Source organism: Heptranchias perlo, chromosome 25 (genome assembly GCF_035084215.1).
Source record: "Heptranchias perlo isolate sHepPer1 chromosome 25, sHepPer1.hap1, whole genome shotgun sequence".
NCBI classification, from domain to species: Eukaryota; Metazoa; Chordata; class Chondrichthyes; order Hexanchiformes; family Hexanchidae; genus Heptranchias; species Heptranchias perlo.
Window position 1 is genome coordinate 32,695,546 of NC_090349.1, and position 12,126 is coordinate 32,707,671.

The 12,126-nt window shown below is 43.3% G+C and overlaps 1 protein-coding gene across 3 annotated transcripts in view; it reads right to left on the reverse strand.

Annotated features, from left to right (window-relative positions):
• LOC137342184 (protein-tyrosine sulfotransferase 2-like) overlaps nt 1-12,126 on the reverse strand; it is a 120,751-nt gene that overhangs the window by 15,149 nt on the left and 93,476 nt on the right. For all 3 annotated transcript variants that reach the window (XM_068005933.1, XM_068005932.1, XM_068005931.1), the window contains 3 exons: nt 9,569-10,518; nt 5,956-6,154; nt 4,332-4,382 (listed from right to left, as the gene is read on the reverse strand). In XM_068005933.1, the coding sequence (XP_067862034.1) occupies nt 4,332-4,382; nt 5,956-6,154; nt 9,569-10,428 (1,110 nt within the window). In that variant the 5' untranslated portion in view covers nt 10,429-10,518. The remainder of the gene's footprint in view (nt 1-4,331; nt 4,383-5,955; nt 6,155-9,568; nt 10,519-12,126) is intronic.

Consider the following 12,126-nt stretch of genomic DNA (forward strand, 5'->3'; position numbering starts at 1 on the left):
CTGCGACAACGGATGAACGGACACCGCGCAACAATCGCCAAACAGGAGGGTTCCCTCCCAGTCGGGGAACACTTCAGCAGTCATGGACATTCATCCACCGACCTTCGGGTAAGCGTACTCCAAGGCGGCCTTCGAGACACACGACAACGCAAAATCGTCGAGCAGAAACTGATAGCCAAGTTCCGCACCCATGAGGACGGCCTCAACCGGGATCTTGGGTTCATGTCACGCTACACGTTACCCCACCAGCGAACAAATGTTATCTGTTTTTAATATAACGGGTCAGTTGCTGTCTTTTCTATGTTTCTACCTCTCTATCTCTGTTTTTTTTTGTTTGTTGTTTTTTTTGGTGATTTGTATATTCTGAGACCTTGCAGGTAACACCTGTCTGTCTGCACACTGATTGCCTTGGCAACGGGCAGTTGAAAAAACTGTCTGTAATCACCAAGCATTGTTCTGTGAATTATAAATGCGATTTCATTTCGAGGATTTCATTTCCACATCGTTCACCTGAGGAAGGAGGAAGTCTCCGAAAGCTTGTGAATTTAAAATAAAATTGCTGGACTATAACTTGGTGTTGTAAAATTGTTTACAATTGTCAACCCCAGTCCATCACCGGCATCTCCACATCATAGTGTAGGGAGAACACTGACAACCAACAGTGGCTGGTTGCAGACTCGCTTTTTAAATAATTTAAAATCTTCTTTTTAAAAACCCCTGATTCTTTATATCAAATCTTCCAGAATCACAGAGGAAGCATCCCCAAAAAGCTGTTGAGGCTAGGTCATTTGAAAATTTCAAAGCTGAGATTGATAGATTTTCGTTTGGTAAAGGTATTAAGGGATATGGAACCAAGGCGGGTAAATGGAGCTAAGGTACAGATCAACCATGATCTAACTGAATGGTGGAATAGGCTCATGCGACTGAATGGCCTATTCCTGTTCCTATGTTCCACTTAGTAGCAAAGTGTCAGCTCCCTCTGAAAGCTGCAGGCACTCTCACTAATTGCAATATGATTAAAACAAATGATACACAGCAAGGTGATTAAAATTTTAATTGGACTGAATAAAAATGATTAGTGTGATTAATAATAATTGTGCTGTGACTGAGATCATTCACTGTAGATGGCTTCAGTCCTCCGAATGTTTAACTTGAGGAAATAGCAGCTCTTCCAAAATTGGATATTAGACAAGCAGACCGACAATACAAAGGCAGTGGAGGAGTTGAGTGCAGTGGTGGAGAGGTAGAGCTGGATGTCGTCAGCGTACACATGGAAGCTGGCCCCATGTCTGCAGCATGTAGATGAGGAAGAGGAGATGGCCAAGGACAGATTCTTGGGGGACAACAGAGGTAATTGTGGGGGCGGCGTGAGAAGCCATTGCTGGAGATGCTCTGGCTATGATTGAATAGGTAAGAGTGGAACCAAGCGAGGGCCAACCCAATGAGACATCAAGGCAGCATTTGACCGAGTGTGGCACCAAGGAGCCCTAGTAAAAACGAAGTCAATGGGAATCAGGGGGAAAACTCTCCAGTGGCTGGAGTCATACCTAGCACAAAGGAAGATGGTAGTGGTTGTTGGAGACCAATTATCTCAGCCCCAGGACATTGCTGCAGTTCCTCAGGGCAGTGTCCTAGGCCCAACCATCTTCAGCTGCTTCATCAATGACCTTCCCTCCATCATAAGGTCAGAAATGGGGATGTTCGCTGATGATTGCACAGTGTTCAGTTCCATTCGCAACCCCTCAGATAATGAAGCAATCCGTGCATGCATGCAGCAAGACCTGGACAACATCCAGGCTTGGGCTCATAAGTGGCAAGTAACATTCGTGCCAGACAAGTGCCAGGCAATGACCACCTCCCCTTGACATTCAATGGCATCACTATCGCCGAATCCCCCACCATCAACGTCCTTGGGGTCACCATTGACCAGAAACTTAACTGGACCAGCCACATAAATACTGTGGCTACAAGAGCAGGTCAGAAGCTGGGTATTCTGTGGCAAGTGACTCACCTCCTGACTCCCCAAAGCCTTTCCACCATCTACAAGGCACAAGTCAGGAGTGTGATGGAATACTCTCCACTTGCCTGAATGAGTGCAGCTCCAACATCACTCAAGAAGCCCGACACCATCCAGGACAAAGCAGCCCGCTTGATTGGCACCCCATCCATCACCCTAAACATTCACTCCCTTCACCACTGGCGCACCGTGGCTGCAGTGTGTACCATCTACAGGATGCACTGCAGCAACTCGCCAAGGCTTCTTCGACAGTACTTCCCAAACCCGCGACCTCTACCATCTAGAAGGACGAGGGCAACAGGCACACGGGCACAACACCACCTGCACATTCCGCTTCAAGTCACACACCATCTCATCTCAACTTGGAAATATATTGCCTTTCCTTCATCGTCGCTGGGTCAAAATCCTGGAACTCCCTACCTAACAGCACTGTGGGAGAACATTCACCACGCGGGCTGCAGCAGTTCAAGAAGGTGGCTCACCACCACCTTCTCAAGGGCAATTAGGGATGGGCAATAAATGCTGGCCTTGCCAGCGACGCCCACTTCCCATGAAAGAAAAAAAAAGCTGGACAATGGAGGAGAGGTGTTGGAGCAGGATGGTGTGGTCAAACAGGTCAAAGGCTGCAAAGAGGTCAAGGGTGATGAGGCGGGATAATGCACCACAGTCATAGTCACAGAGGATGTTATTTCTTGACCTTGATTCGGTTATTTTCCAAGCTTGAGCCAGCAGCAAGGTACTTTGCCTGTCAGTGAGTATGGAAAATCTGGGCACGTTGCCCTCAATTTGCCTGTACATGCTGCTCGCAGGTGAGTTACCTTGCTGCCGGCCTGGACTTGGAACATTTTTGTGACTGGATATACCTTCAATTTAGATTATGACAAACTTGTTTACCCTGCACTTTCAATGAACCTACATGTTTTCATTAAGTAATTTTTTGGAGACTCCACTTCTGCTGCAATCTCCCTTGATTGGGAGTACAATGATTCAGCATGCTGACTTCTGTATCCAATTCTTTGATCTGTGCACTGGAAACAGAGGCTCTAAAATTTTAGCCTTACATCTTAGGCCTATATTTGTAACTCCTTTTGGGTTGTTGGCTTTTTGCGGGCTGTCTCAGTGAAGCTGTTGGTTAGCTTTTGCTAGCTTTTTAATTTGGCATGTATGAACTTGTTAGTTTCTGTTTCATAATAGCCCTGATTTTATCCTAACCAGCCTGGCATGAATGGGAAGAGTTCGGGTTAGATGCCTGATTTTATATTCCACTGATTTCAACAGAGCATAACATCGGACGGGGTCTAAAACAGGCATCCGCCCCAAATCCAGGTTGGTTAGGTTAAAATCGGGATTATAGACTTGAACTGGGTTGAAAAAGTACAATTTACTTTAATAAGTGTGGTGTTTGGTAAGGTGGGCAACACAAATATATTATATATAATGCCAACAAAGAATCAAAATAAGCCAGGAAAGTAGTCATTCGTCATAAATATAAATTAGCAAAAATGTAAATTTAAAACACTTAGTAGTGAGAATTTCTTTACTGCAAAGGTGATAAATATTGAGAATCAAACATTAGCTTTTGTTCAAAATGCTTTAGGATGCTGAGATGGTAGCCTCAATCCAGCACATGTAATGAGAAGATGCTTATTCAGAGGCTGGGAGCTCTCCAAAGGGAATGAGGGAGAATCGCTGTGGGTTACTGCTGAGCGTTCCAAGTGGCCATTTTCAGAACAGTATTTGCCCTCAGCTGCATATTTTGTGCAAGCTAGTAAGACCATTAGAGAAGGGAATAAAATATGCAATTTAAAAAAACAACACCTTCAAACAATGGGACATGAGCTGATGAACTCGACAAGGGAGTGTACCTTCCTGACAATTTGCCTTTACTTGTTCAATTAGGTGTAATTTAAGCAACAGCTGATGAACAAAATTATGGTGTTGTGAAATCTGACAGGCAGCTAACAAGTGAAGAATTTTCTGGTAATAAGAAGTGCAGATGTCCATTGTCACTCTTATTGGGGGTCCATTTCTCACTTTATTTTGCAACAAAATACCAGAGACACCGGGGCGGGGGGGGGGGGGGGGGGTGCGTGGGGGGCAGGGGTAGATTTTCAACTTACTGCCCGGTGTAAAACTGGCATTGCAGATTGTGCGCCCATTATAGAAACATTTATGGAAATGATAATCGGGTTGTTTCTATAACAGGCGGAAGATTTGAAGCGCCAGTTTTATGCCTGGTCAGCAATTTGAAAATTGAACCCACCTAGTTTAATAACAATTGCCTGAAAAAGATTACAAAATACAGTTGTCCTACCTGAGAAGGTCCTTTTAAATTGGCAGGTGTTCTAAAGTCACCTTGCAACACCTGTGGAAAATTTGAACAAAATCATATTAGCATCGGGACTAAATTCAACAGTGGTCAAGACCAGTAGCACTCTTTATTCTTTAGCTCCTGCATGATTCAGACAGGACAGGCATATCCAGAGTGGACAGACATGAGACCATAGATGTTGTAAATGGCACTTTCCACTTCACTTTTATTTTGTTTTTACAGGAGTAAAACATGCACAAAACCATCCAATATGGCGGGAGGTATGCGTGTGTACATTCTGAGCAGGAAGTGCACCGTTCGCCATATTGGTATTGGCATCAAAGGAGGTGTCCTGGGCCTGAAATAGGCGTTAGTCCCTTTGCATATGCAAATAAGGGGCCTAACACCTGTTTGATGCCCCATTACCAAATTGGTTTGCCCCATCTGGAGGCTGTGTTCAGCACTGTGCCACCTGCCCTCTTGTGATATGGCTTATTTGAAGCCAAAGGGAAACAAACACAAGTCCCTTTCACAGCGGTTGTGAAGCCATTCGCCCATCCAACTTCTCAGCTATAAACACCTGTTACCCTAAAAGTGGAGTTGAGGTCAAAGATCAGCCATGATCTTACTGAATGGTGGAGCAGGCTCAAGAAGCCAAATGGCCTACTCCTGCTCCTATTTCTTATGTTCTACCAGAGAGTAGGAACTTCTATCTGGGTGAGGATGCCGATTGGGGGGTTAAATTTGGGATCGGGAGGAGCAGGGGTACGTTATTTACCTTCTTTGTTGCAGGCGATCTCTAGGGCTGGCACCGGCTGCCCCGGAGCAAATCAATCTTGGATAGGGGGCTTCAAACAGGCGATAGGCCCCTTTTTGCATGTGCAAAGGGCCCTGCACCTGCTTCAGGCATGGGTAAAGGATGCCTCTTATTTGTCCTTACTCAATATGGCGGGCGGCACACTTCCAGCAGGAAATGTGCCATGTTTCCTGCCCACCATATTGAAGCCTTAGTAGTCCGAGTAGCGTTCGAAAAACGGGCGTTGTGCAGGCCAATTTCTAGGCCGTAGTCTTTCCCTCAGTAGATCCATCCAACAGAGGTTATCTTTGATTCCCAATTTATGCAGCATTAGCTGATCTATTGAGGTGGAGGCAGTTGAGAGGGTATGTTGGCAGCTGGGGCACACAATTTGCCTCATTGTTTCCAGGGGAGAAAGGGGGAAACAATCAAGTTGTCCACTCCTAAACCCTATCCAGTGATCCTGCTGGAAGGTGTACCAGCGGATGACGTGAGGACGGGAACGAGCTTGGCTTTGATGTCCTCCCACAGTCTCCGAAACTCACACATGAAGAATGGCTATTTGAGAAATGGAATGGACACTCTGCAGCAGTCAGTACCTTCAGGAGAGGAGAAGTGGAAAAATGGGAAGAAAATAGGGAGAACTGTCCACCTCAAGAGGGGGAGGATCAAATTGGGGAACAAGTCACCATAGGCCATTCTCACACATATCTTTGCAACTGACTGAACAGCAGCAAAACAGAGATCTAGAAGTAGGTTTCCTGCAGAAAAATATAAAATGTTTACAAAGATACAAATAAATATTTTGAATAAAATATTTCTCGCACATACCCTTTTGGTGTTATTAATTACTAGTGCATCAGGATTTCCATAATTTGGCGGATTGGCATTGGGACCATATCCTAGTTTGGCTAACATAGGTGCTATCCGGGCCATATCCTCGACCACATCTTCTGGAATGTGTCCCACCCATTTGGTCAAAGCCTCAAGATTAACTGGCTTTATAACCTGGTCAGTGGATCTCTCTATTCTGTAAGAGGAAGAAAAAAGTGGAGAGCTTTTTAAATACCAAGTCTATGATTAGATTAGCCGTATATTACTACTAACCCCTAGTTAGTAACCCGAATCAGATTGACTGGATCCAGGTGGGAGTTTTAAAGGAATACTCCAGGCTTGACTTTAGCTTTCCTATGTTGCTCAAAAAGTTTTTACATTTAAAAAAAAGATTGCTGATGGTGGCAGCCGTTTTATAGACTCCCAAACTTTATCTCAGAGTACACTGCAGATGTAAGTACCATCAAAAGTACAGACCACAAGTAGTCCGCATCCACTTTCTTAAATTAGAGCATACGCCTAAGTTTATCAGAGTAAACTGTAAGCCCCCATTCACACCATGTGCAGGGAGAACACCGAATCAGATTTTAATTCCATCTTGCATTGTTCTAAAATATTCAAAGCATTATAAATGACAAGATACACAGCATCCCCTCATTAATCCTATTTGATCCTATGTATCAGGATAAGTAGAACCATTTTTCCACACCTTATTTACCAAGACTACTATCCACAGGATAGTATTAGAAAGTAAAATTAAAAAGCAACACACAGATTTGACTAATTACAGTAACATTTTTTATGAGTACTTTAGACTCATTTCAAAAGTAATAAATATCTTGAAACTTTTTTTTATAATTTGGATTGTACATCTGTCAGGAAAAGCTTGTAGAGGAACTTGGATATTCATGGATGTCCCACTGGCCCAAGATCATAAACTGCCTGGCAAAGCAGAAGTTCACTCAGGAACTTGATAGGGGCCCCAATTATATTCATTCTTCACTTTGAAGACCAAAATGGGATAATGTGAGTTCACAATTAAATACAACTAATAATTACAGCAGGTTTCAAGATTTTTCCAATATAAAGCTTGGGCAATATTTTAATCTACTCCATTACCCTGTAAATGGTGCAAAACTAATGAAAGCCAATTACTTGATCTTAAAAAGAGGAATAAAGATATTGCTAGGACAAAATGCTGAATGTTCACATGTTACACCTTGCCTAGATATAAAATCATGAGGAGTCTAGTGGCAAAAGTGTGTTAAAAGCACTATAATTTGGGATAAGATCTACCACAAACAAAAGGGGCAGTCTCAACCCAAGTCAAAATGGTAATGTTTCTATTTATAGTGAAACCTGTAAATTAGGGACATGAAGGGACTTGCATCAGATGTCCTTTATTTGCAGGTGTCCTTATTTTCAAAATGGTTATTGTATATACAGTTAACCGGATGAGCCAAATATCCCAGGATTGGCTATATCTCCTGCAGTGTTCCTTTTTTTCCCACTGTCATGCTTATTTCTGAAGCCCTGCCAGCAGAATGTTATTTCAGTTCATTTTCTGTTTGTTGGGTTTCCCAGTTCATTGCCATCCAGGTGTCTTTTCCAGTGAGGGAGAAATGTCCTGATCCTGGGATTTGTACATTGGCAGCCTGCATAGGGCGAGGAGGTTGTTGTAGGACCGGAGTGCCTGTGAGATCCCAGCCAAATTGGGGGAGGGGGGGTGAGATTAATGTCCTGCAGACCCCTCTCCGGGACCCCCTCCCTACATGTGCTGCTGCTGCTAATGTTTGAAGTGCTGGGGAGTGGGTACGGGGTTGTTAGCAACTCATCAGTACCTGACATACCGGTGCAGTAGGGTTGCCAACTCTGATTGGAGGCATTCCTGGAGGTTTGACCATGTGATGTTCTGACAACATGACATCAGATCACAAGACTTCTACAAATGTTATTGCAATCACCGTATAAATGTTTGGTCCCCTGTACTTGAGAAACTTTATTTGTGGTTTTGCGCCAGCAGCTATTGTGCGAGAAGTTCCAAGAATCAGGAGGCCACCCGTGAGCAGGCGAAGAGGGGAAGCCAAAGGCGGGGAAAAGGGGAAACCATTCTCTCCATCTCTCCCCGAACACCCAGTCTCCCTCCTCCCCACCCCCAGCCCCCAGTCTCCATCTCTCCCCCCAGTCCTCATTCCCCCTCTCCCCCAAAGTCCCTAGGCCTGCTCTCCTTCCTGCAATTTCAGTGTCCTTGATCCTCAACTCCCCCGGCCGGCAGTTCCTGGCTTTTGTGGAATGGGGCATTCTTTACCCAACATCCACAGTGGCAGAGAAATCGCTCTATCCCTGGGATGGATCTGTGTAAGCATTCACTGCCGCTATGGATGCTAGGGAGAGATTTCCATTCCACTAAAGCCATTTCTTTCACTCGCTGCAGCCTTGTACTGACCTGTTCTCCTGTCTTTTAAGTTGTAAACGGACTTGGTGCATTGCAGGCTGTCCGTAGTTCGTAATTTGCGAGTGTCCGTGGTTTCAAAGTGTAGCTTATTTGGGACTGTCAATAAGTGTCTATTTGTGCAGTTTCACTATAGTACCTTTCATATCAAAATTTATCAATGTGCTTTAACACAATGAAGTGCAATTTTTGTTTCAAGTGACCGTTGTCATATAAGCAACCATAGTAGTCATTCTGCACCATGAAATAATTGATCAGTTAATTTTAGGTGGCATTAGCTAATGGAGGAAAATTTCATCTGCCACAGTTCCCACTTCTGATCACTATTCTGTGAGCCCTACTGGTAAGTCTGTACGTGGATATGAGTTGGCAATGGAATTGGACTGGAGTATGATGCCTTGTGGTTGAACAGCCAGCTGAACTCATTGGCCAGGCCCACACATGAAGAATAGGGATTTCAGCAAGGTACAAGAGAGCAGCTACTGCCTATGGAACAATATGCCAGCATGAATTGTTACCTTCAGGAGAGGAAGTGTAAGAACTGAAAACTGGTGGAGACAAAAAAATGCTGCATCTTGCTTGGAGAGATTACGAAAAACTGGATTAGTATTTTAGTGCAGTCTTCCAAGCTTAGGTATGAGTCATACAATCCAATGTAATAGAAAATTAACCTTGCATTACAACCATTTCTATCCTGGAAGTGTTTTATGTGATCACAGAATTTAAAAGTTGAAAAAAAATTAATTTCGCCACAGTTTTCCTTTACTTTGATGAAAATATACAACAAGAATAAAAGCAAAGTCATTCAGACTAAAAGGTTATGGGTTCAATTCTTGGTCTGTCCTGAATTATCTGCCCTATGCTGGGGTGGCAGTGGAGATGCTATGATTGGCTTTGGAACCCCTGGGCTGGGAGGGAAAATTTGGCAAGGCTCCTGCAGCTGATTGCTATGTAGTGACCTTCTTGGCAAGTGGTGTCAGTGGATATTGGGTGAGAACAGGCTCAGCCATGATGTCCACCACTCAAAAAAGTTTGCCAGTACTACTCATGCTCTCGACTTGCATATGAAGGGAAGCAAGACCATATCCCAGTCGAAGTTAATGTCTTCAGAAAAGGAGGAGGAGAGAAAACCAGCAAAAAATAAAAGCACAAACATACTTTGAGAGCGAGACTCCTCCTGCTTTTCCTATTAATTCTTCATGATGCAAAACAGCATCGTTCCACGGAATATCCAGAAATTTCATGATCTTTTCCATACTCTTTTTAGGGTGCAATACCAGCTGTTCATAATAAACAGAGAGGCACCTGGAGGGCCCCACCCCCACACACTGTCCATACATAATTTCAATAGCCTTGTTCCATTTGATTATACAATCTCTGTAACTGTTAAGATCAAATCCAGCTATCGTCACTTTTCTTGTAATCATCGAGTGCACAGATGCCCGGCCATCTCGGATCATCAGAATAAATTTAGATTGTGAAAACAGTTTGGACAGATAATTTAAAGACTTTAACGTGAAAGGGTCCTTATTGCACAAGTATTTTGCAGGTTCACCGTGTTTTGCAATTACTTCTAATATAAATGCTTGTAATGCAGAGTCTAGGACTTGGTCCGTCACTCCTGCCTCATTCAAGCGCATCTTTTCACGTTCCGATTTAGACCACACCTGACGCATGGCCAGTACACGTGGAATGATTCGAGTTTCTTCACCGCAGCGGATTTCTGGATGTGCGTCCATCATGGCCCGCATTAATGTTGTCCCACTTCGGGGCACTCCGCCTATGAAGATTAGGGGCATATTTTTACTGTAGCGGTATTCAATATTTTTTGAGTTGTACATAACCAATTCCTCCTTTTCTGGTTTCATCATGCCGTGTGTTCGCCTGCCATGGAACCAACCCCCGTTCTCATTTAGTATTTGCTGGCATTCCCACATGTGCTGACCCAGGTGAAAGACCATCATTGTAGCAATGGCACAGCAGATGAGCAGAACAATTCTTCTCATGCTGATGCGCATATTGGATGGTTTAACTTCTGCACAGGTGTGCACTGCTGTTCAGCTTCCACGTGTGCTTTTGCTTATTTCAGTAAGGCTTTCATTACAACCCTGAAAGAAGAAGAAGAATATATAAGAGAACATTTAGTGCTAACACAGTACTTTGCAACTCTAGCAATGCTAACAGTCATCTTTCTTCATTTATACATTGTTAGGGCTGTATCTTTCTCACAAGCTGCAGAGTATGTGAAATCAGAAGAGCCCCATAAATTTTCATCAATGTCTCAGAAAATCAGGGGACACTGAAGGCTAGAAATGACTGTTGTTGATCAAAGCAAACACTGAATACATTTGTATGACATTCTTTTGTGTTATTTGAATGGAGTTCGGGTTAACTCTACCGTTAAACCAACAGACAACGGAAAGTCATATAAACATTTAAAACGTTTGTCTGCTAATAACAAGTCATTTCTAGCTGTATAAAATTCACTCACTAAACTATCACAGGTTCCCATGACTTCATGCAATAAATGTACAGTCCTAATGATAGTATATATCACTGGAATGTGAAAGACATGTAATTGACACATGAGCTATGATAGCCTTCTGATGTACATTAATGTCCCCTGATATTGGCAGCCCTAATCTGTTATTAGCCTAAACCACAGCTAGATAGACTATGTAAATCAGTAGAATAAATACTAAGAGGTCACAAGTGATCTCATGAAATATCTAATATGCTGAATACAGTGACAAGAGTTTCTGTGGAACCCCGAGGAGCATTACATTACCATATATTGTTTCATAGTGAGTAAGGACTCACTTGTAGGAGTGGTCTACGGCACAGAGTATGAGAAAAATACCCAAGTAAAAACCTGAAAACCTAACCATAAGCTCCTAATTTTATTTTATCTGCTTGTGGGACCTTGCTGTGCACAAATTGGCTGTTGCGTTTCCTACATTACAACAGTGACTACATTTCAAAAAGTACTGAATTGGCTTTAAAGCACTTTGGGACGTCCTGAGGTTGTGAAAAGCACTATATAAATGCATGCCTTTCTTACTAATTTAAATAGGATCCACATTGCACTGGGAGAACAGTGCTGATGCAGGTACCTGCGGCTGGTGATTGTGGGGCCTGCAAGGGGGGGGTCACGAAAAAGTTCTAATTTTTCATGCTCCTAGTGCCATTTACGGGACGTAGGAAAAAACAGGTGTTGGACATTAGCTGACGTTGCCTTTTTTATATTGTCAAGTGCTACGGGCACGAGGAGTATTGTGTTCCTGACGGTTAGTAATATAAAATGTTAGCAATCTTTTTCCACAGCACAAAATTGTCCATAACTGGCAATCACATTCAAGGGAAACATCAGAATGGCTGCTATGGGAAACTCAAAAATGGCATTTGGTGCACTGAGGGGAAAGGGGAGGGGGGCACTTCTGAGGTTAGGCTGAACACACACCTGTAGCAATGTTATACTGGAGAGTACCTGATGCTGAAAATGGATGACCAAAATGGAGTCAAGTATTCTTTTCCCGAGCACTAACAACCTTCACCTTGATGATCACAAAAGTACAAAAAAAAAACTTATTTTCTGTCGGTCTTACAGATTTTTTCCCCCTTTGTAGGGTGTTCACTGTTGCTGTTCCTTGTATTAACAGTAGGGTTGCGCATATGAACCAGAGTCTTAAATAGTTGCCATCATTCCTCTTTCGGAA